Source organism: Bombus terrestris, chromosome 6 (assembly GCF_910591885.1).
Source record: "Bombus terrestris chromosome 6, iyBomTerr1.2, whole genome shotgun sequence".
Classification (NCBI taxonomy): domain Eukaryota; kingdom Metazoa; phylum Arthropoda; class Insecta; order Hymenoptera; family Apidae; genus Bombus; species Bombus terrestris.
The window spans coordinates 13020614-13046817 of NC_063274.1; the positions used below are offsets into that span (position 1 = coordinate 13020614).

General features: G+C 38.0%; 2 protein-coding genes across 4 annotated transcripts in view; one reads left to right on the plus strand and one right to left on the minus strand.

The window, feature by feature from the left end:
• Positions 1-26204, minus strand: part of LOC100645988 (putative mediator of RNA polymerase II transcription subunit 26) — a 244290-nt gene that overhangs the window by 69592 nt on the left and 148494 nt on the right. The window lies entirely within an intron of this gene.
• On the plus strand, positions 18162-21767 carry LOC100646585. Of its 3 annotated transcripts, none has more exons than XM_048406935.1 (4): positions 18162-18502; positions 19890-20112; positions 20841-20991; positions 21389-21767. In XM_048406935.1, exons 1-4 carry the CDS (start codon positions 18236-18238, stop codon positions 21639-21641), a joined length of 894 nt encoding a protein of 297 aa, XP_048262892.1. In that variant the 5' UTR covers positions 18162-18235; the 3' UTR covers positions 21642-21767. The 3 variants fall into 3 exon arrangements, with proteins under 3 accessions (XP_048262892.1, XP_020719168.2, XP_003396097.3); XM_020863509.2 differs by having other exon boundaries at positions 18171-18502; positions 20841-21062; positions 21389-21480; XM_003396049.4 differs by having other exon boundaries at positions 18177-18502; positions 20841-21099; positions 21389-21525.

Sequence of the window (26204 nt, forward strand, 5' to 3'; positions counted from 1 at the left end):
TATTTGTAACGAGGCAACGAACATAATTAGTCCGTTTGTAGGCACTCTGTTTATTCAAACAAAAGATAGAGAAATAAGATTTCGGTGGTGTATTTGCTGTTTTCCTTTGTTCTTTCATTTGGGTTTCTAATTCTCTCGTTAATCTTTTGCTCTTTTCATTGAACGTAATTTGCCTGTTTGGGTTATTAATAAATTGTGTTATAAGTTTTTAGATTACCTATACCTAATAATATATAATTAATAATTAATTTGAGAATACAGAAATGGAAATAGAGAAGATTAAAAATTCACATTTTTATGTTTCAAATATATAAAATTTTATTTGAAACTAATTTAATTGTTATCGTACAGTGATTTACTATTCCGATGGTGTATAATGTACACGTGCAATGTACGTAATGTGACTACAGTAATTTATCATTTTGATAGTATACAATGCTCTTTGAAGTATCGTAGAAGTATAGAATTCTACTTCTTCGTTGCATTTATAGGATATCCTTTTCTACATTTTATTAATAATTTCATAAAAGAAGTTAGTTGTAAGTCAGTACTATACCGAATCGATAACGTTATACGTGACACAAAAATGGCAAGGAGTCAAGTGACCTTCTCTGCTCCAAAACACGAAAAAGCATCACATGTCGGATCTATTCTGTACCTTTCCTCTGATGCTATTACATATCCCAACCATCATTTCTAAAAAAAAAAATTCTTGTATTGGTAGATAAGTATGGCACCTACACAGCATTGTATTTACTCTCATTCTGTTATATCTTTTACAATCAAATATATCTCAAGCATATTAAAGACGATAGTCTTTAAAAAGAAACTAAGAAAGATACACTTCCATAATCCATCTTTCTTTTATTCCAAATTTCTACTGTTCCTTTTCCCAGTATCCAACAAGAACTCCATCAAAGAGAAATACAAACAGATGTCAAATCAGAGTTAATCGAGATGGAACGAGTCAATCCAGGATCGTACGGAACAAATACCATGGAACGAAGAAAAAAAGGGGGCGAAAGAAAAAAGCAAAAAAAAGAAAGAAAAGGAAAAAAAGATCGAAGCTAAGAATTCTGTGATTTCACGAATTGGAGGACGAGTCTGGTACTCCCTTAGTCTTCATTTAAACGGATCCGCGTGTCCCTCGGTCCTTTGGTCCTTCCAATCGGACAGAAATGTGCCACCGAAGGACCACAGACCTTTTTGTCGCGTCTACAACCCCCTTGTAGGGTCACGAAGGGTCGTGGCTCTTCAAAGAGAGAGCGAAACTCGTCTCAAAGTCGGCGAAGAGAGACTCTACCTCCTGTAGAACGAGTGGAAACGGGTCTATGCAATAAGAAGCTGGACTAGGGGTTGTCACAACGGTCTCTAATCGGCCGGTATCTTTAGACTCAGGCCGTCTTTCTTGCTTCCCGCCGATCTCCGTCTCTTTCAACGCCGTCTTCTACTCTGAACTTCTCCCGACAAAGGTTCTTTAACGAGTCCTTCTACCCTCACTGAGATGAAAGAACGCTCGTGAATATTGCGTCTCTATTTAATCACACGCAATTTCGTCCATTGTATTATAGTAAACAGGTTTACGGGATATATCCAGCGTGTTTCTTGAAATTTTGAAGTTCTGCTGGATCGTACGAGTTTTATTTGTAATTTGTAGAACTTCCTGAAGTTATGATTCAATGTCATATAATGAGACGAAGCTTAGAACACATTCTTCGAACTGAGGATGGAAATAATACAAAAGTTCGTATTACAGAATTGCAAAAGAAGTACATAAAACAAAAGTTCTTAAATTGTTCAAATTCCTGTACCTGACCTGTATTATACCCTGAAGATTATATTACCATGAAAGAAGGTGCATTAGAAAATGGTAAAGATATTCTGCATTGTTTAAAAAATTTGTAAAAATATACAAACAGAAATTTTATAAAACACAAATCTAATGTACCATCAATCTACGTCACGAAATCACATTCACCAATATAATTCATTTATGAATTACCTTTACATCTTAATGTACAATTCATGAATTTCTTTTTCTTTTTATGCCACACGTAACTTTTTTGTCCTTTGAGAGGCAAACTTTGGACGAAGTCAGCCGGACCAAGTCGTCCTCAACTAACGCTATGTTTTCGAAGGGATGAAGAACCATTCAGACGTCGAAGGACACGATGCTCAATTATACGAACGCTAGAACTACCTTGGTCCCTAAGATCTTGAGAAACTTCGACCAAGTGATCCCCGAGCGTTGCGTGTCATCCATAGAAGAGTGTCTTCATCGTGTGGACTTCAACTCCAGGTGGACGAATTATGGAGGATTGTTAAAGTTCGCAGCGAAGTGCGGGGCAACGGTTAAGCGTCTCGGAAGTAGAAAATCCTCCCTCGAAAACGCCCCTTCAGGTAAAAGTTGAAACGATCCTTCAAATGAAATACACGAATTCTCCACGATGAATGCGTAGGACGAGTATGGAGATTACTCTCCATCCCTCACTGGGGGAAATAATTAACTTTTTTCCAGCGGCAAGAACGTTGTAGGAATATGAATTTTTTTGGCGAACTTCCGTTTGCTTAGATTAAAGGGGAGTGATGTAACTACCGATTACATGGAAATTTCAGCGTTGTAAAAGCAAGCTAAGCTTAAATTGAAACAATGTATTCATATCGTTAGCTTGTTAGGAAAGCGACTCGTCTGGGAAATAGACGATTTTGAGATATTTGCAAAGATTAACTCCGAGAACTTTCATATTTCTAAATTAAACAAAATTGAATGCCTGGTAATGTCATTATAACGATGTAACGATGTAATTCACTAAAATGTCATTTCTAGGCTACGACTTAAATGATTAAAGCAGAAGTGTTGATGGAGTAGAAAGTAGCACCTATTTTGGATGCACTCGCGACATTCTTACAGCGCCAAAATTACCCTTAAACGGAGGTAATCTTATTAAGAACTTAAAATATACCTAAACTCTGTTCAAAAGTATCTTCCAAAAATAAGATGTGGTTCAAAAAAAAAAAAAAAAAAAAATAAGACTGTACTTCACGACCCAGTTTCTTCTCTCTTCCCAAAGAATCAAGACGTTGTCCGAAATACACCTCTTGACCTTTTCAACCTCCTCCGCTATCTTGTTTCACATCGATGCACCTACAATCCACGATCAATTCTGTTAACCGTGCACCTCCAATCACAGCCCACGATCGATCGTGTTAACAATGTCCTCGACGCTCCTCTTAATTGTCGCCCGATCTTTAACGTAAACACCAAACATCCCTTAACAGAAATAAAACTGATTTCTCCCACCGTTAGATCTTCGTCTCGTTATTATCGTGATTTTGGCGAAACTTCGATTTCCTCGGATAAAGAGATGGTTTCCGTTGAGCTCCGTTTAACAAGAAACAAGGGTGAACGATGTACCCAGAGTATCTCTAAGACGACTTAGGAACAGCACTCTTACGGGACGAAGACAACAGGAAGCGTCGATGTGTTTCTCGAAAACTCAGTGTTCGACGTACGAGAGGAAAACGGGGGAGAGGTTTAGGAGGATGGCCCGAAGGAGGAACTTCTAAAATCAATTAGCAGCCCCTTAGGCGATGGGGTTCCGTTCCCGCGACTGTGGAAGGACCCTTTCCATCATAGAATAAGGGGTGATAAGGAGGGGTCGACGTTTATCCCAATAGAGAGACCGGCGGAACAATCACGCCGTTTCTACGAGTATCTACACGCGCAGTTGAGGGGTGAGAATGCTTGTGTGTCGGTGGAGGTGGATCAACGTGTTGGTGTTGGTGAGCGCGGGTACCTGCAGGGGTTGCAACGACACGGTTCAACCCTTCCGCGTGACTAGCAGCGTCCCGTTACTGCGGGCTGCTGAGATTATCGTGAGACGACTCAGCCATCGAAGGTAATGGACGCTTTCAATCACTATGGTTAAACGCATCCGTATAAGATCACCTTAGGAAATGCAGCACTGTGAATCTTTTCCTCAGACTTTTTCATTGAGATTAACGTTTTTCGTATTATAATATGTGCTATGGTAGGTTTGCTATATATGCGTAATTGTTAAATAATTAAGAAAATCGTAATATATTTCGAATTGGTGTAGTTTCGTCGGTTTCGTATTCAGCTGTTCACGAATACTTCCTTACCTATGGAGCAACTACGTTTATAATTGTAATGCATTAACAGAGAAGATACTACGCGTTAAGAATTTATTACACTATTTATGAAAGTTATAGAAAGAAAGATAATACTTTTGAAAGCTAATATTATACCGTATATTATTTGTTACCAGTACATCATCATCTATGCAAGGAACAAACAATACCACCAATCTGCTGAAGATCTACTTAAGGACGTCGTAGCATCTCAAGCAACTGGTACCTCAAAGAATCCAGAACGGTAAGATGAAGCTGTTTCATGCTGGAAAGAATGAAATATCTCGTTTGTCCGGCGAGCTTTCGAGATTTAGACAGCGAGAAATGGCGCGTAAGTGGGCGAAACATCGGTAAGGAAGAAGTGGCGTAGGCAGCAGGCAATAGCCACTACGACCTCGGTTTTAACGACGCAATCAAGCAGATCGTAGGAAAAGGAACGATACTTAAAGAGTCAGACACGAGGCCAGGGTGATAACAAGACACGGGACCTTGAGGGCATCTCGACTGGGCGGAACCACTCGGTGAACTTGCTGCAAAAAAAAAGTAGAAGGAGTTCGCTTGCCAGTCGTAATCACCGGCACTGCAACAATGCAGCCCCTAGGGCTCCAGTTCTTTCCACGTTCTCCACCTCCTCCCCACTCCTCTCCCTTTTTTCCCTTCGCGACACTCGGCTGCCTGTCGTTTCGCTGTCTTCTTCGCTGTCGCGGCCAACAGAGACTCACCGACGTTCATTCTCTTTCTGATAGCGTCTATAGTCGCCAGAGACAGCCGAACGAACCGTACAATAAGCTTCCGGTTTATTAAAATCCGTCCCCTACTCGCAACTCCTGCCAGCCGTTCGTCCCGATCAGCTGTGAACCAGTCGGATATTCGCGTGCTCGACAGCGGCCTTTCAGGACGCGCCAACCGCGATCAGTGGACGACGAGGAAAGGCTCGCACAACACGGAACTCAATGCAAAATCGTGGACGAAGTTTGGAATATTTCGAGAGGGACTTTAGGTAATGGTGGAGCGTTCTCGATTGTGGAGTTGGTGATTGACAGTTGATTTTAACTATGGAGTCTACACATCAGAGTATTTGCCTTGTATATAAAGAAAGAGAGAAAAAAAGGAAGATATGTTTCACATCCTTAGCATCAAATTTTCATAGGAATATGAACAGTAGTAAATCATTAGAAGTTCAATTGATCAGTTAGTGAATATTATAATACATACATCAGCGTGCAACTATTTCTTGTAGCAGCTGTATATTGACAATTTGCGATGTAAATCGAATAAGAAATCAAAAATTTCTGTTTAAACGACAATACTTTTGGTCTGAAATGTGTTCCATTCCATTCATCACGTTACATTACATTTTCTCGAATAAAAATATTATATTCATCCTCTATCGAATACACATCTAAATAACCTTTCTGACGAATCCATTAAAGGGACCAAAACTGGTAATCACCCCACTCATTTCCCTCTTTATCCTCCTCCATCTTCACTCTTTCATACAGCTTTTTACACGAACTCGTTCACCGTCTATCCTCTATCCCCAACGTAAGCGCGTAAGGTATTAACGATAAACCTGTCCTTTCTCCGGTACACGCGAGCGAACAGCAAAAATCCGCGAGAAAGGACAAGCTCTCTTACCTTCGTCGCCCTTCTCGGTCACGACAGACCTCGCAACGCTAAATCGTCCATTAACGCGCACTGAACCCTTGAAAATATCCTTCGGCGAAGAAACAAAGAGCCTAGGGGACAAGAGAGGGGGGGTAATAGGGGTGAGAAAGAGAAGGAAGAGAGGGAAGGAGCCGGAAAAAAGGAGGGTAGCCCGCGATCCGACTACCGGCAAGATATTACGTAAGGGTGGGTCTTGCGAGGGCTGGAAACGCAGTACCTTTGTCGCCACTTAAAAGGGTCGTTCCCCAAACGTCGCCGACTTCTGCGAAGTCGTGCGAGACGCAGGTGGCCCGCTCGCGTTATCGTTCGTTCGCAGTTCGTCGAACACGCTTTCAACCCTTCTCTCTTTCTCGACGTGCCGTGTGGAATCTGCTTTAGGCGGAAACACGCAAAATTGGGCCCAAGGAAGCCAAACGTCGTTAATAACTCGCGGTACATTTAATGCCGGTTCCGACGAGTAATGTTACGTGACGCAGGAGATGATGAAAAGGGTGCCGCGCGATTGCTAATTACCGACAGCTAAGAGAGAGAGAGAGAGAGATGGTAGGGATTCAAGAATCGTCTGGTCGAACGTTGCTGCCGGTTTTGCACCAGATTATGAATGGCCCAATGAGAGAGTAAAGGGAACAAATGTACGGGGAATTTGAATTGGGACGGTGTTTAATGGAGGAGTTGCGACCAGAGTGGAGGAAATGGTGCAGTGTAACGTGATTAGATTGATGGGTTAAATATATGATGGACAGAAGAGGGTAATATAGCAATATGGTCTGTTTGTACGAGGGAAAGGATATAAGCTCATGGAAGTATTCATTCGGACATTGTTAAACAGCATTTACAAATTTTATGAGTATTACCTCTCTCATTTCTCTTGGAATCTAAATATTGCGATATTATTTGCATATACCGATAGTCACAAAATCATACACATATGCAATATAAATTTATGCTTCTCGTTCCTCTACAATGTGATTCTTATTTACTTAATGATCAGAAAATTGTAATTGAAATAACCCAAAACCTAAACAGACTAATCTCCTCATCTGTTAATCATCCCTCACGTAGAAGAAATTATTCGAAATGAACGCACTTATACAAGGAAAGATACTAACGTTATATAAAGAAATCCAACAAAAGAATAAAATAATAAAACATTGTTCACTGCCCTAACAAATTAAGCATTTATAAATACCGGAGAATTCATTTTCGCGTCGGCCTGCAAGCGGAAGTATTCAAGAGGGCGAAATTAATCTCGTTATTCTGAAACAAACGAGATGCTCTCAGGCAAACGGGGGCGTCCATTTTTCCAAAGTAATTATACATTTCAGCCGCGAGATTATTACCAGGCAGAAACGGTGCCATGCATCAACCGACATTAGTCTTGAGTCACCGTCGACTTATTCGACGCCATTACCGTCATTGTACCCGTTTAGCCCGCGATTGATAGCGAAATGGAACCGCGGACGCGAACAATGCATCGCAATTTCGAACCGAGTTCTTCCACGTTCTCATCCTGCAACCAGATGAGAAGACATGGACAAGAGAGAGATGATAGAAAGAGTCGGGAAAGAGGGAAATCGATCCCCTCGAATGCCGGATGTACCGTAAATCCTGACGTTACATCATTAATGCGGCTGGCTCGTTAATTAATTCACCAACGTTGCGGCTCTCTCTACGTGGCAACGGAAGAGGGTGGTTAAAGAGCCTGGACGATTTGCTTGCCGTAGAAACACGCGTGTATTTACGTCGATACGATCTAATTACCAGAATGACACGTCCAGAGTTCTACATTGAATTTACCGAAAAATCATTCGACATGTGCTGCCACTCGCAATACGTGCATCGAGGGGAGTTCGAAAGCAGTACGATTCAATTTTCGATACGTCTCACCGATACTTTCCTGTCCACATCGATTCCATGACTCGAGACTAGGCGAGACCTGGCAACTAACACCAAGCGCTCTAGAATTCAATCGAGAGAATAAAATAAACCTCCAGGCATTCGAGCTTCGCGGCTTTCGTCGCTCGAGTTGCATTTTAGCGCGGTTACGTAACGTGCGTGTTTTCTTTAAAAAAAATGACAAGTTGAAGCAATTTATGATTCGTATGAGATGCTATGAAATTTAACAGGATTTTTGATAAATGTTTTATATACAGAAGACGTGTGTCTATCTTTAACGAAATTTTAGCATCTGATTCAATGCTCCCAAACGTAATCGTGACTTAAACGTGAATTTCTATTATATAAATCATAGGTAGTGGAAAGAATCACTGAATTTCTGTTATATGAACCGTTTATCTCTAAATAAGTTGCTATAAACGGAAGTCTACTATATCCTGTATGTTAATAACGATGTGTTTTCAACCCTTTCAAAAGGATAGGGCTGACTATCGAAAGCGATAACAATTATTTTTAATAACGGGAGGATAAATATCAAAGGCAATTAAAAATTAAATGAACTTTGTTTCTCACAATTAAGCGATTCAAATATCTAACGATAATTCGTAACGTGAAGTCACGGAGTTATCGTAAGTCATAGGGTAGATCGTTGGGGAAATGCGCGAGAGAGATGAGAGATAGCACGCAAACCCGCGTTGTGTTATCCTAAAGATTAAGGAACAGCGTTCTTAGAAGATCAGGCCACAAAGGGGGAAAAATGAGAGTACCTTTTAGCGAGGGAACTTTGAGAAATTAATCAAACAAATAATTTAGACATCCTTTATATTTAATATCATATTTAATACTTGTGATAAATATTTAAACAATACTAAAATAACATGATCAGATTATACTAACAAAATATTCTTTGTTTCTACATATTTTATCATGAAACCTAATAAAACAGTAATTTTAAAAGTACATAAAGTCGAACATAATGTAATGTCACTTTTAATACTGTGTACATACATGTACCATTGCATAACGAAATAGATCGATTATGGCAAACAAATGGAGACATTATTTCTGAAGCTCGCACGCATAGGACCAAAAAATGTTCACAAATCCGTAGGGATTACGGTGATATTTTCTATCCAGTCTGCTGTACAGGACCAATTTGGGATCGGTAAGTATGACGAATGGTCGCGGCCAACGTGAAGTTCGAGGCTACGAAATTACGGGGCTTTCATAAGGATTACGTGCAAACGAGTGGTATTTTTAAAGCTCCGGATAGAGAAAATGTTCGAAGCAGCTGCAGGTGACGCGTCACCGTCTCCCCCATGGAAAGATCTTTCTCGCTTTCGTCGCATTTCATTTCATTTTAAAACCATAAATATCATTCTTATCGTTTATTTACTTTTATACCGCAAAATTGTTGTTAAAAAATTAGGAATTAACACCAAATCTCATGACACATTAAATTTATATTAATTACAAAAAATACGTATACCTAAGATATTAGGAATTTGTAGATGCTCTTAATTGTTTACCAATTTCACATTCGAATCCTATAACATTTTGTTTATAATGTACTTGCTAAATTTATATCGATCATTACACATGTATCTTCTTTTATTTCTCCGTTTTTGTTTCCAATTTCCTCATACTTAAACGATCATCCAACCAATAATTCCACGATTACATGTTTATGGAAAACACTGGTACAGTCACCATCCCGCTACAGGAAACTGAACAAACACCCACAGTAGCCAACCACGAATCCACTAAACCATAACCAATCAAATTATAATGCAAAATATATTTGCCTCTTCGGCCATAAACCTACATTCGCTTAATTCTTCACCACACATCGACAGAATCTACAAAATCGACCTCCATCCCCCGTTTCTCAAAATTAATCAACGTGTACGTCGATGCTAATGGACCCGCCAAACTCGTCCTCTTTTGACTCGTTAACTTCCATACACGCACGTCGCGGATACAGAGATCGCGTTATAACAACCAAGCGAGATGAGAAGAGAAGAGCGAGAGAACGGAGCGCATACGAGTCTCCCTGATGAAACGGAATCTCATCAAAATGGACGTGGATGCGTCGGGCATTGATTTCCACGTCCCCAGACTTCACTTGCTTCAGCTACGCTTGGCATCAAGCTTGTTACCGGGGCTTTTCCAGGATCGGCGCGTATCACGCTCGCATACGTGCATAATTAACGAGACGTGCCACGCGGCACGAACGAATTTTGACGTACAAATCCGCAGCGACACGGATCAGGCTAACGACGATACGCGCGTACCCTCCCAGCCCTGCAACTTTTCGAAACGCTACCGCAACATGAACTGCCTAACACCGGCACTGCGGCCAACCGCACTGCCATCGGTTTTCGACGGTTCCCTCTTTAACGGGAACCCTAGGTGACCGGCTCCTGGTCCTTCCTTCTACGTGTATACGCGTTGTTTCCATTCGATTACGAGCCCCTCCGACGCTTATCTACCCGCAGAATCCACCTACTCGCGTGGTTTAATCTCCACGCAGACTGCATATGCTGCAATAATTCTGCTTTCATGGATGAATGTTGCGTAGAATACGGGTTGGGTAGATGTTGGATAGAACTTAGATACGCGTATGCATGTCTGTGTTATGTACCTGCAGGGCGTGTGACCTGAGTGATTTAGTTAGGAATAGTATATAACTGAAGATCGAGATAAAGATAGGGTATATGGCTAACTGATGAAGGAAGACTTGGGAATGCATGTGATAATTTGGGATGAATGATGCCACATGAAAATTTGGGCGGCTACGGATGTACAAAGGTCACAAATCACATTTCCAATCTTTTTGTATTTGGTTCAATGTAACTAATACTAAATCGAAACTGTCGTTTCATTCGATCGAAAGAATAAAGTTCTAGTGCGAATATTTTTCTTGAGATAATCGATACCAAGAATGCGCTTGCTAAAGAGAAATTACTCGAAATTACAAGAAGTAACGTAAGAGGAACTGTAATTCTTATGAATAACATTACTTATCGTTGATTATTTCATACGATATTCAGATAGTCTTTCAATCCTTGACGTTGATCATGTCCAAGCATAAAGACGACTATATCATAAGACTCGTTGCCAATGAATTTTTTACTGAATTATTATGAGCTAGTGAACGAGGCTGCTCGCAGATTAAACCGTGTAAAGCCGATTTCGATGAAAGGCACCTTCCTCTTATGCTAGTACGGCAGCCTGTTTTCGTAAAGGGGCGCAGAATACCCTGTGCCGTGAGTTTTATGGCGGTGGATAGGCGAGACCTCGAACGAGAGGGTACTAACCTTCACCGGATAATAATTGGAGTACGTAAATTACGCGTAAATCGTCGGATTCATAGAGATCGTAACGACGAAACGATGTTCTAATGAATATGGGAAATGGGTGGCTGAACTGTTTACACGGGACAGGTTACCGCTGCTTCAAGCGACAGACAGATACGCGTGAAAGCGAAATTTTAATAATGGGCGAAGGTTTTATGTGAGAACGAGTTCCGACTATGTTTCGAAGTGTGATTTTCTTATGGAATTTTTAATGACTTTAATATTATTGTAATGTCTTATAAATTGTCAGAATCTATTGTTGTTTCTAATTATTTCTTAAACCTTTACTCTTGTGCTTTCAAATGTTAATTTTATGTAATTTAATAATGAATGACTAATGAGAAACATAGACGAAGAAGATTTACATACATTTTGCAGAAAGGATATAAAAAGAAAGTACTTGCAAAAAATGAGGTACTTCGAAAGAAATATGATTTAATGCAGTTACTTTTATACCGGGATATGATTTATGACGATAGCAATGGTAATGCGCAAGAATGATAATACAAGAAGTGGAAGAAAAAAGTGCACGTGCACGTTCCACATGCATATGTAAAGGCAATATTATTCTCGTTTAAGATGAAATATAAGATCCAAAAGATAGAACGTACATAAAGCTACACCTTTGTGAAGAAATCGAGTACACTTTACACACATCATATTTATAAAAATCCTAAGAATAAAACATCATACACTAAGGAAGAATTCGAAATTCTTTTCTTAACTCTAAAAACATCCTAACCAAGAAATTCAAGTGAAATTAAAAGAAATTAATATTTAGATGAAATTTTAAATAAGAAGTTTAAGAGAAGCTGAAAGAAATTAATAACCTGGCCCGAAAATCAACCGATGAAAAATAGATTATCCCGTTTCCCCTATTTGGGAGAATAAAGATGTCTGCATAATACCACCAGCTCGCTCTCCTCTAACCACTGTCAGGCAAGATAAAATACGCAACCGGCCAGCAAAATAAATCATTACAGGGGAGCTTGCGAGGCGCGATGACTTCGAACTTTACAAAGCAGCCTGGCCAGGATCCAACATTCATCTCGCTAAATTTATTTATCCGACAGGGCTATTTGTTACGTGTGGCGTGCCAATATCGGTTGCCTTGCAGGTTCATTAGTTCGAGATTCTCGACGAGTTCAGCCATCGACTTGGATGTTCGCGACGAAGAAACGACAGAGTCTGATCACCAGAAAGTTCCAGTTGAAAATGTAAATAGCGTATTGTCGAGAGTTCCCCTCGCGACCAAGCTATTGTCCACGCTGGAAGGAAGTAACGTGGTAGTCGAACCTGGGGAAAAGTTTAATCGTTCTACCATGACGTGACGTCAGAGATAAGGAAAACTGAAAATGGTAGTCTCCGCAAACGCTCACTGTTTGTTTCGTGCATACAAATACGACAATTCAGTTGGATATGTATACATGTATAGGTATGTCGCTTTGTGTATCGTCGAATATTCAACTCTCATGATATTGCTTTTGCGTTTGACCTTTCTGTTTGAGAACGCTTTCTTCCCGTCTGTTGCCTGCGTGTTTATTGAAAAGTCATGTTATGAGAGGTACCTTAGTATAAGCCAAAAGGACAGTAAAAGGTATGTTTAAGTGTGTACGACTTTGTTTGAAGCTGGCCTTTGCAAGATATTATTGTTTGCAAATGTAAATCTCTATGGGGGACTTGGTTTAAATATGTGGAAGCTAGTGAGAGATGCAAAATAGAAAAAAATGTGTAGAAACAGCGGTTGTATTAATAGGAAAATACTTCATTGGATATCAGAGGATAATGGATAAGGAGAGCTAAAGAAATAATAGACAAATCTTGTCTGCATATTTTTTCAATTTACTTCAATTTTTATTTTATTTGTAATGAATTAGAAAGGATAGGAGAGAAATGGATGAAAATACGAACTTCAGGTACAATAAGGAAGAATTTAAGACAAAAGATAAGGAAGAAGTAACAGCGGAAACTTGATCGAAACAGAATTACAAACGACATGTATAAAGGTATAGCAAAGAGGACATGACCATTTAAAGCTTCCAGAAGAAAATACGAAAAGGAAAGAAAACACGTATATAAGAGGCACGTTACATGAGGTGGAGCAATGAAAAAAAAAGAAATTTTCCTATCATTGGAACTCTTACTCCAATATTTTCCATTCGCAATTAAATCAAGACTTCTCAACTTTACGCGTTCAAACATTTTTCAACCTACATCATCCTTCACCCAACCTCTTCACATAACTCCAATTTCCTATCAAACAAACTCTTTGCTTGTTCCGAATTTCAGAAAATTCTCGTCAAAATTTCAAATTCTTCAACGAACCCTCTGGAAATTAACTGCCCAAGATTAAGACCAAGTTAGATATAACAAAGTTTAAGGAATAAAATCTGCAAGAGTGCCCAGGTCTCCTTTTAGTCGACTGCTCCATCTAACTCGTTGGTATCGAAAAGTCAGGGTATGAGGATCTAGTAGATACGTACCGATCAAACTCTACCCCTGGATTCGCGTCCCTACGGGTATGTCCTGCGGGTTTGCGGCGCCGTGGCAAGGATAATCGCATGCTGGGCGATAACGACGTTATCGACCCGGCGATTCGAAAGCCACGACACAGGGTCGACGGTAACAATTAAGCGGTCCGATCAGCCGATCTTCGCGGATACTGGCCAGGGTTGCTCGAGTTCTCTAAGCGCGAGAACCGTCGCAAAACGGATCGTAACGGGTCCGCGAATATCCCGTAGACGGTGTACGGGCCAATGTCGGCTTCGTTTCGTACCTACGGACACTTAATTAATTCAGTTTGCGCCGGACTACCCGTTTGTAATGCAGGATAGGGGCGCCTAAGAACCCCGAGGCAGTAATTGATTCAAATGCTTCGAGGGTATTACGGTTGCGGAAGACGGTGTGCCTGGATCTCAATATCGCCAGTTTGTCGACCGAAACCACCACCGTGTTAAGTGTGACTATCTTGTAACCTATGCGTTCTGTTTATGCTTTGGCGTGATTCAGATTCCATATGAATTATGAACGTTCCGATGATTATATCAAAGTAATCAAATATATATATGTAAAGTGTGATAGGTGGTAGTATCTTTTTTTGGTAGAGGAAAGTAATTTGAAAATTCAAAATAATGTCGATCAGTCTCATTTAAATAAAATTCTCTTTCTATTTGAGGCTAGGATTAAACACGTTTCCCATAAATATTTCGAAAATAGTAATTATCTCTTAGGTTTACCATAACTTAGCTTTTTTCTTTTTATAAAACTCTATTTATTCTTATAATACATGTAATATCATCTATCTTCTCCTAATTTGATCGTATCAAAAAATTAATCGATATGCTCTTGCATTCCTGATCAATATCAATAAGCCAGAATTCGGACCATAATAACTGGTTCGAAGGGAGGCACGAGATATCGTCAAGATAGGAAATTCGCATCAGAAGGGTCGCTACAAAGGGTTGAATCGTAACGCGCGTCCTGTAATACCGCATGATACATGAATTTAATTAAGCAATTATTCAGGACAGTCTGTCACATTAATCACCATTTACATCTTCTTCTTCTCTCTGATTTGTCTCATCCGTAATCTCTCCCAACGTTTCCCTTCGTCTTTCCACGACTTCATTGTACCGTAAAATTTCCACGACTACGCGAGGTATTCGTAAAAGTTCCGCACTTCAAACAACCCACCGACAACGCTCAGAGATGTTCATCCTAACAACGACTCTTTTCATCGTGGAATTCCTTTATACCCCGGCCAACGGGGTGGAAATGGTTTTGCAATTGCACGTAGTAGTTTCCATGTAGCTATTTTATTTATCTCGTTAGTAGCTGTGTGATGAAAGAAATGCTGTGTTAGAAATTACCTTTTTTTTTTTTAATTTCAATTTAAAAGATTAAAGATGAAGAAGACTCATGAAATTTAATAAATTTAATTTTCTGCAAGTTATTTATTTCTTTATTTACTGAGAATGGAAAATTTTGTTAAAAACGAGAAGCTCGTTCTGTATCTAATTTCCCAAGTACATTTTCCATCTTCTTATAACCTTATTCAATTGTGCTTCTCTAATTATTCGCAAAAGCGTAGAGATCTCTCACTTCTAAGTAATGCACGACATTCGTCAAATTTCATCATTCTCACACTCACTGCTGTTTCAATTCTTACAATTGTCTTGTCTCCACAACAACGAGTTACTCTGCTGAGCGTCATAAACATCTTTGTTCTAGCTTCCATGACGCTTTCGTGAGAAAACGTAAAGAGAGGGAAAGGAAGGAGAAGAGAAAAGAGGGGAGGGATGGAAAAGGGTGATTCCAAGGGAAAGGCCGTGCTCAGTCCAAGAGAACTAATTTCATAGTTTTAAGGGCCACTGGAATTGAGCCGGTTCGGGTCATCGCTAATTGGGTGCTGTACTGGCTAGATTGCGGTCACCTTGTTAGAAACCTCGACGACTTCGCTGTGAAAATATATCTTCCTAGCGGAGAACGAATCTTCTCTTGTTTCAGCACGTGTATCACATTTCTGGCGTATGTATATTTGAAAAGAGACGTTTAAGTATCACGACATTTGATAAACCAACTCGCTATCAGGCAATGCTTGACTAGACCAAAGTTAATGTTCCAACGTGAACACATTGTTTCGATTCGATTCACGAGAAGGGACAATAGTACACTGACAACATTTATAGTTATATTCCTTTCTTTCTCTAGCTAAGATAGCTACGTAATTTGTAATTAAATGTAAATAAATTAAAACTGTAATAAAAGTATACAAAGTATTCCTCTCTTTCTCTAGCTAAGATAGCTACGTAATTTGTAATAAAATGTAAATAAATTAAAACTGTAATAAAAGTATACAAAGCTACAGAAAGCGCTGGTAGAAATTTAGATTCAATATTTCCAACTTGAAAATTTAAAATCCCAAAAATGTTAAGTTTGAAACTCGAAATCTGAAGTTTGATGTTATCAAAAATCATCTTAGGATTGAAGTGCCTTCAAATATAAAATTAGTCGGAATTTCACAGTACACAACATTCGTATAATACGATACCCGATAACAGTAGCCAATTTCATTTAGATTCTCCCAAAGAAACGTATTATGTATATGTACAAATACCGATAAACTAACCGCGCCTATAAAGCTCTCATTTTACGAGCGCAGTCGCTCGTTCAGCAAACATTTCGGTTTCCCTTAATTTAAGACCGTTCGACGAATGAAAACAAATTGGCGAGAATAGGAAAACGTTTCCAGTTGATTGCTGGAAATATCCGGGAAGCCACGAAAGGGATTCCTGCGAGGTACAAAGAGCATGCGGCTAAGGGAATAACCAGGGGACTTCTGAAAACGGTGATCACGTTTTTTTAATTAAACCGAAAGTTAGACCCCCGTAGAGAGGAATCCCCCCGGACAATCGAGACGGCCGGTTTAATCACGACGTAATAATGACGGCAAATAAATTAAACTGGACCGTAACGCTGTCCGCTCGAACAGCCCCTCGAAGAAAGATCGCGTGCCGGAAACAAAAGACCGACAGAACGATTCAATAAACTTCGACGACACGGGGATTCCATGAACGCTGAGATTAAGTTTACCAGTATCTGAAGATTTGACGAGCATTCCAGTGAGAATCTCAAGTAATTCTTTATTTAGAAATTTGGCAGTTTCGCGATTTACTTTTCGAAATATTGTTTTCACGACTTTAATCATTTATTTTTAAATAACTGATTTCATTTATAATTTTTAAAATCACTGGGAAAATAGAAATTCTTGTGATTCAATCATTAAACCGCGAATTCAATGATTCAGAGATTGTACAAGGCGATTAATATTATAACCAAATATCAACAATCATTTTAACTGTCTATGATAAGCACCATATGAAAGTATTTAACATTAATAATTAAAAATAATTAATGGTTAAAAATATTTTTAACAATTACACAAGTCAAATGGTGAGATCGTGGGAATATCGTTAAATGAATTAATCTCTTCACTATCATTGTCAAAAATACCACAATAGTATCTACTATTAATCTTAGCCACATTTATATCTGTTTACGGTCTTCTGCCGAGTTAGATAAACACTTATCGAGACCGGATTGCCGATAACCCAACGTTCATAGTCGATGGTTGGGGTTTACCGCGTACCCCTCATAAATCCGCATTATCGTTGGTAAACGGACGCAGTTATGACTTTCGTAGAAACTGTAAACAGTTACTCGAGCGGAAATAAATGTGGTTTGTGCATTTCTGTGTATACAATGAGACTGAAGATCTTGCAGAATCATCTCACAAACAGAGATTAAAGGCTTAACTTAAGTTTGAATGCTTGAATTATGAATATCGATTTCTTGCGAAAGTTATTGCTTTTATTCAACTAATCTGTCACTGGAATTACGCTAACTGACCTTCCAATTTATCTGATAAAATTCCACGCTTGAATAAAATTTAACTGTTGTGTTGAAGTGGAAGTCATTAATCTATAATTATAACAAGACTTTTTTACTGTACAAAACATATGTCTGCTGTAAGTATGATCGAAATTTCCAATAATTATTACCATCGACAAAAATAATAATTCTTTTACAATTTATTTGTTGGACCCAAATGATCTTTCCATAATAACGTTACCAGATAAAATATGAATTATTCAATGATAATGCACACATCCCGCTCCAAAGTCATAAAGTTTCAAATACATAGTACTATCAGCAGAAATAAATAATAATTTCTTTCCAATTTATATTTTCGATTAAAGTGTTTCTTATAAACCATCACTAAATAAAATATTAATATATTCGATCATACTCCAAATATCCCATAGACAATTCACATCATCATCCTATGCAAACAACAAACCGTACCACGCTCAGAATCGTCCATCACCTCCATTTATACTTCCTGTACCTATACGCACACACACTCGCCATTTCAATTGCATTCGCCGATTCCCCAACGCCCAGTTTCCAGCAGTGAATTAAATTCCATCAGTGCAAACAGCTCGATTTCGCGTCGCAATTCTCAAGAAGTCGCGCGGCCGAAACAGAGAGAAGACAAATCTGCTTTGCAGAGACACGTGTACATAAATAGGAGGGTCGGTAAACAGTTCGGTCACGGGTATTTAAGCACGAGCACGCGTTTACAGACTGCACGCCGATATATGTTTGTATGCGTTCAACGTCGACAAACCCCCCATGAGCAATACGTTGTAGATAACGAACTGAAATCCCGTCAGAATCCGCGTTTACGGTTTCAATATACTCGAAACAGTCCGTGTGGAGACATAGCCGCGTGTGAATCCCTTCGAGCCGAATTGAAAATGTTCCATGCCCGTGATATACTTCCGATGCTGATTTGCACGATGTGTTTAATATCCTATTGTGCGTCCTGCTCCCCGGATATTGGACAGCCGCTGGACTTGAGTCAGGTAGTGCCGTGTTTGCATCGATTCAATGTTGATTTAAGTAGAAAATAATATGTTGTTGAGACGTTGAGGTGAACAGTGTGATAGAGAAGCCAGAGTGTTTTCGAATTGATATATCGTATAACGAAAAAAGAAGGTACAATGTGGAAAAATAGGTTGGAAGTGTGGAGCAACATGTTTCTATATGAAGCTTTATTTTCAAATAAATTGATGTTAAAAATTCGTTAAGTGTTGATTGTACTTTTTTATAATTAGAGTAATTTTTGTTGCATTTATCTAATTTACATCTACTTCGTTATTCATTCTTTAATATGCAACGTTAAAAGTTTAATGTAATCATCTGAAATAATAATGCAGACACCTTGTACTAACATGTAAAAGTATACGTGTTTGTCGATTTTCAATATCGATTTATTTGAAAATAAAGCTCATATCTGGAACTTGTATCTCATTGCTGTATATGAAAAAATATCATCCTCCATTTTCAACATACTTTTCCATGTAGGTTTACCTTCGTTCATGTTCCACCACAAATTTAAGGATACCTTGTACAATGAAATTATAAAATTGATAAAGCATTAACAATACTTTAATAATTACTGCAAGACAAAAAATTCACATTTCATTCGTTTTATTGTTACAATTGACAATAAAAATCGCAAGCAGATTTGTAGTTTGCATAAATAAAACAATATCTAATATTGTAATCATACGAGATTTATCAAGATTTTATATTTTATTCTCATCAAGATCTGGCTATTATTTTCACAATTCGTTCACACGCTCTAGAAATCTCCATTTAACGCAAGTAAAGGAAACCTGCGCCAACATATCACAAACTGCTAATTATTAAACATCTGCACGATAAATATCAAAACCACAAACATAGTGACTTCTGCAATATCGATCGCATTGTATGATTATACGATCCTTCGATTATTTTAAATAACATGTTTGCGAACGTACATATAAACGAAATAGGCTCGTGTTCGCATAATCGTATCCATAAAACCCGTTCATTTGAAACTTGACAAATGATACCGAGTTACGTTTCGTATGATAACCATGAACACGACACATCTATGTCGACACCCGTAAATTCGGAAACGTTAGTTCAATGGATCGTGAGCTTGCACTCAGTGCAGCCGATATTTGTCAATATTGGATCATTACGCATAATCGTACGCATTAATTTCCAGACCTGTATGCATATTGCATACGCACGAATCTAATTCGAATTGACGCGCACTGTCGCGTGGCAAACGGATCCAAGATAAAATAAAATGTTCCTGTAAAAGAAATAGAAACACGGCCAAACGATAATTGTTGATAAACGAATTGTCAAGAGATTATAAGCTGAGAGAGAAAAAATGTGGAATTTCTATATTAGTTTGCAGGAGAATGGTATTTCGCTGCTGGCACGCCAGTAAATGTAAGCCTAAGTAAATGCGGACGGTTCCTGGTCAGACAGACGTCGCCCAACACGTTTACGGTGAAATTTACTGCGCTCAGTTACAAGAACGATATTCCTACCGTTTTTAACATCGATGGAAATGTCAATGGGAATGATATCGTTGCAACTTGGCAGCTTCAAGGATCGAAAAAGAGATTAGGTAAATATTTTATTTAGTACTGGAATTATTCAGTATAAAATTTGTACGAATGGAATGGAAATGAAAAAATATTTGATGAAAGAAAAAACAAAATCCTTCCAATCCTCAAAAATACACTATTATGATTTTATAAAATTTCGATGAAAGATTATAAAATATTCGTAAACTTTCTATAACTTTTCATGCTAATTAGTCGTGACAATTCTAATGTTAAGCATTATCCGATGAAAGATAAAATAATCGATCTTAAATTTTCCAACTTTTTATAATTCTAATAATAAGCTTCCGCTTTGATGAAAAGTAAATAAATTAATTCTAAATGCTCCGACTTTAAAATGTTAAAGAACCCTGAAGTTTAAAATAACCGTACCTTGATCTTTCGCGAGCTTACTCAAAGTGTTCTATACTCGAGCAAACGAGTGGGATAAACTTTAAAGAAAATATTTTCCATAAAGACAGCCTAGACCTCTGCGAACCTTGACACGTGAATCGATAAAACTAATATTCTCAATGGCGTGTTATCGGAATGTCGTCGCTAAACAAGTCGGTAGGCGTTCGATCTGTTAATAGCTTCATAACCCATAACACTAACCTGTTTGATCCTTTATATTCTTTTTTTTTCCTTTTTGTCTCGGAGAAGAAAGCAAATAACTTTACTTTCTGTTTATGGTTCGATAATCAGGTTGGCGTTAAATTTGTTAAAAATTTTCAAAATTTTCTATTCCCAGGGCCTTTTCGTCACGTAATAGCCTTCGTAAAATACGATACGGTTCTTGGGATGCTGGTCTGTTACGAGTCGACGCATCACCAGGGATACAAGTTCGTCATGATTTGGTCCCGGGAGAGAAGCCTGCCTTTGCCGATCTTGAAGGAACTCAGGTCCAAAATGGGAGCATACATTAATCAAGGCAGAATTCGGATGGTAGATCACGGAGACTGTTAAACAAACCGTAAATTTGCACGCAACACTGCGTCTCAATATACTTAGTGCGTTGATAATTTAATTTTCTTACTAATCGACTGATATTTCGTGCAAGAGATTGGACTATCTTCACGTTGATAGCATTAAGAAGTCAATTGTAATGACATCCAAGGTCAACCGAAATTAACAAAAGATATTCGATCGTGTGTAAACCAATAGTACGAATAATAGAATAATTCTTGTTACTATACTACTAGAGATACTTGTTTATAAGAATCAAATCGTATAGAATAGCAACTAATACAAATAAGAATAATAATTTTAGATTTGTAATTGCACGATATAAATTTACAGACAGCACTCCCGGAGAATGAATGATTCAAGAAGGGTGACGCAGAATTTACTCGTTGAGCTCATGAAATATTCGGGTAACAACCAACTGAACCAAGAGCATCAACACCTGCGGTCGAAATGGTATCTTGAAATACTTGGCTATACCATTGCGGCTGGAGTTTCAGCCATGACGCGAATCACCAATAAAACTGTCATAAACGATGTATTCTGTTGGGAAATAAGATACTGCGTTGAATATTTCCTAATCGAATAACGATATAGCGCACGTCATATAAATTCTAGAATATAAACAGATTAAATAAAAAAAAAAATTTTTTAATTAGACGAAAATAATATTCTGAACTTTTTACTATTAATAAATTCATATAGAATTTTAGAGGTGACGTTTAAAAATTATACTATATTTCTCTATTATGTACAAACTGTAATCTATGACTTTTTTATTCGAATAGTAACATCATTAGTGTCCAATAACAACATATAAATCGACGGCAAATAATCTTCTGTTGGAAGAAATTATTATTTAAATTAGTCATATTAACCTCATTTATGTTTACATCTTCTCATATTTCTTATACATTCTGTAACGAATCACTCGTTTCCCCTGCTGCTTTAAACAAATATTTCAAGGGGGTGTTCCCTCAATTTACAAACATTTCATAATAATATTCATTCATAATAATATTTATTATATAATAATATTTCACAATAAGAAAACCTATTAATCATCAAAAATTCACTCTAAAATAATTAACAAAGTTTTTCGAACCCGTAAACGGAAGGAATAGACAAATAACATCGTGCAATTTACACGAACGATAGAGCTACGCATTTGCACGGTAACTTTGAAATATACCGCCGTGTTACGTGCATTTTGGTCAGTCCATTAATTGAACATGATTAGAACTATCGCTGGAACTACCGTTCGCTGTAGCCACGAAAATGGGCACGGAAACACGGTGTAAAATATCGAACGCTTGGAATGCGCTAGTAAACTCGAAGATCGAGTATTTCGCTATGTTTAATACTACAGCCCGCGAACAGCTCGAATTGTTCAACTATTTTCCAACTTTCCCTCTCTACCTCAATCCCTGTTCTCTTCTATTCCGCTTCTCTCTGTCCCTCTCTGATGCCATTTCAAAGCGACCTGCAGATTTTCAGCACAAAACCCGGCTATAAATCCCGCGTATCACAATGACCGTGTCCGTAATAAATATTGCAGGCCAAACACCTAATGGGGAACGCCATTTCGGCGCGGACTTCGATGATATTGTTTATGGAGACTACGTACGGGAACGCGATATAATGGAAATTCCGGCGTCCGGCCGACTATTTATGGGACACCGTCATGTGCTACCCATTGCTGTATAACGACGAGTCCCTACTGCTTTCTCATGGTATATAGGCCACGTGACCATCCCACAGGGACAACTACTGCACGCTCTTCTCTTTTCCCTTTCTGCTTTCTGTTTCTTCCTCTCTTGCTTTATACCGTTTTTTTTCCTGCCTTTTGATGTCACCCTTGGTTTCGTAAAATGATTATGAATGAGTGTGGCTTCGGCTGTTTGATGCGTATTTCTGATAAACTAGCTTTGCATTTGCGTAATTAGTATTTAGATGGGATATTCTAAACACGTTCTGTATATTATAGACATGTGTAGCGTAATCAAGGGTTTTTAAAGTAAGGTCGAGTATAATATTCGAGGTAGATCCTACTTGATGAGTTATTGCTAGTTTCATTACTGTAGCCATGCTGTGAACGTTTGTGCAAATTGTTGCATGGAAATGGAACCTAAGTAGAGATTTGTTTCATTCTTTAAATATTATATTGGATATTTTTCATATTCTTGCGGAATATACGTATTCTGAGCGCCCTTTCATATTTAAATTTCTCAAAAATATACAAATACCTTTTCCAGCGAGTAGTAATATCTATGTATAAAGTTTCTTTTAAATTCATGCAATATTTTGCTATTGCAACTTCCAAGAATTATTTGACGACTGATTCCTTTGGAGATTAATTTGGAGATTCGTGTAATTTTAAAACCAATTCAGAAGACCACACGGTATCGGAATATGAACAAACATATTCAGAAACAAAGTTCAACCAGTTTCAACCATATTAAACTCAACACGTTTCTTTAGACAAAGCAACAGTTTCTTGCCCCGTTTGCAATTAAGTCGATTCTGAAGCTTGTATGTAAATTATTCGATGTGACGTCATTGAATCATGCACTATACTATTAATGGTATGTTACCCCATATGGTGTAGATAACCGCATTTATATACGCTATAGAGATATATGTATATATAGGCCACGTGACCGCACCACAGGGACACCCATTAAACCGACCCCACGGATCATGATGTCCCATGAACATCACTTGAGGGATTCCAGATTGTCTCGTGCACAAAAGAGACACAGGTGACGGCGATCGGGGTTTTTAAGGAGCGTTACTGTCCTTTAACTGTTTGGATATATTGTTAAATCATTCACTATCTCGATTAATTTTATCAATTAATTTTACACGAATCTCCAAATTCGTTGTAATAGCAAAATATTGCCTGAATTTAAGAGAAACCTTATACATAAATATTACTATTCGCTAGAAAAGATATTTGTATTGTTTTTGAGAAAAAGTATCATTTAAATGAATTAGCAGACATATCGTTTTTAATTTAAAACAACAGCATTATTTTCAGAGAAAAATGCTTTTATAAAAACACAAAAGAAAGAAAATTATTCTTTTATAATTCTCCTAATTTTAATTATAGAACTTGATAACACGGAGTGTGTTATAATTTTATTGAAGCTTCACACGTTCACTTCCATATTTAACAGTGAAACAAACGACAAAGGATGACTAAACGTGTCGAGGTCAGGTCGAAACACGCCAAAAACATTTTCCACTTGGTCGCAATGTTATTCCCAAGAGTCATAAACAGCGCAAAAGCTTTTTCGCGCACTTAAAAGAACTTCATTCACTTTGTTACCACTGTATAACATGACCGAGTACCTCGATTTAATAATAATATTTATCACTTCAGTTATTACTACAGAGAATACAAATTTAGCTTTTGTAATCTGTTCTTTGTTTTCTTCAATTAACTAATTAGCATTTATTAGTTTTCATGAGAACTTATTAATTCGTATTAGACCTGACCTTAAAAATCATTGATGAAACTATGGTGATTCTAAGTAGATCTGGTATCGTCAAAAATAAGCAAGATAATATAAACATTTCTGGCAATCTGAAATCTGACAATCTTTTGCTCGAAATATTTTTTGAAGAGAAAGAGAGAGAATAAAATTTGTCCATTTGGTTCAGACTTCATTTGAGAAAAAATCAAACGTAAAAATTCTTCGAGCACAATGCGCTTGTTAACTAACTTCCAAGTGAACTCGTCAACTGTGACAATCAACGGGTTATCGACTACAATTTCAAACTTGATATTTTCCAAACCGAGGTGTGAAATAAAAAAAAAACGTCTAGAATACTTTTTAATTGATTCTACTACTCTCTGAGATATCTTTCTGAGTCGTAGAACATTACAGAAAATTAATAAACGTATCTGGTTACGATACACGTTAAATATCTACATTACAAATTTCCACCGATGTCATGTAAAATTGCTTTCACAAGATACACGATACGTACGGAACGATACAAAGGCATTTAATTATAAATCGTTTCTCGAATGTCAAAGGTAGCCTACCTGAACGTGCCACAAATACTTGCGCTCCGTACACGAGATAAATTGGACTTCCTGTGAGGATATTGGGATATCGGGTAATTAAATTTTACACGTTGTAACATAAAACATGCCCGTGTCGTTTCCCCACGGATGCATCGAATATTACGTAAAAGACATCGGTGTTTTTTTCAATGTAATTTTAATTACATTATCGTTCTTTCATCGACGACGTTCGACGTCTATCTTGGATCGAAAAACCGTAGATAAAACGAATGAAAAGAATGTCTGGGCAGAGGCGGAGGTTACATTAATTTGCAAGAGAGCACCGAATTTTCTCGAGCGTTCTTTCTTTCAAAGACAGCCACCCTCTTTAGCGTACGCCGATAATCTTGTCAAAGAAAGGAGACTCTCGAATACAACAGATTTATACCGTATACATGCTTCGTCTTGTACATGATACATAAGGTTATATGTACCATTTACCAGCCCTTCGAAGGGCTCCATGAGTCGGCGATGCTCGAATCTTGGAAGGCTTTCGCGGATTAGCGACCAATTGCCGTTTTCTCCTCTTATTTCCGAGAAAGGTCCAGATTAATTCTCCCCAAGCTTGCTCGGGAATTGGCGTGGATGATATTAAGCTATTTTTACTTTTCGTGTCTGGTTAAATAAAGATAGTGCGACGTACAGAAATTTTCTTTTATAGTGATACTATCATAGTTGAGAAATTAGTATGATATTCACTAGAGATTAGTGGTTATGGTATTTAGTAGCCAGAAATATTAATAGAATATTCAATTGTTAATGCCGAAGTATTGTTTTGAATTCGAGCAAGAAACCGCAATTTCCAACGTTTTATTTGCTATTTTGTTTCCTTCTCGTTGCAATTAAAATATACATGTCTCGTACAGAAACCAATACTAGTTACATTTTCGATTTATTTTTGCGTACAGAATGCTGGATCGTATCACCTATTTCGTAACACTCTACATATGTATATGAATATGCTCCTCTAAATATTAGAGTCACAGACATCACAAAATGTTAGTAAATTCATTTTAACACATTGAGGAAGACGCAAATTCACGTCTTACATACTTCGTGCGGTATCTTATAAAAATG

Coding starts and splice junctions, on each gene's coding strand:
- LOC100646585 (XM_048406935.1), top strand. CDS start 18,236: ATGTTTGTATGCGTTCAACGTCGACAAACCCCCCATGAGCAATACGTT. Junction 20,113..20,840: donor AGGATCGAAAAAGAGATTAG/GTAAATATTTTA, acceptor TTCTATTCCCAG/GGCCTTTTCGTCACGTAATA. Junction 20,992..21,388: donor CCGATCTTGAAGGAACTCAG/GTCCAAAATGGG, acceptor ATAAATTTACAG/ACAGCACTCCCGGAGAATGA.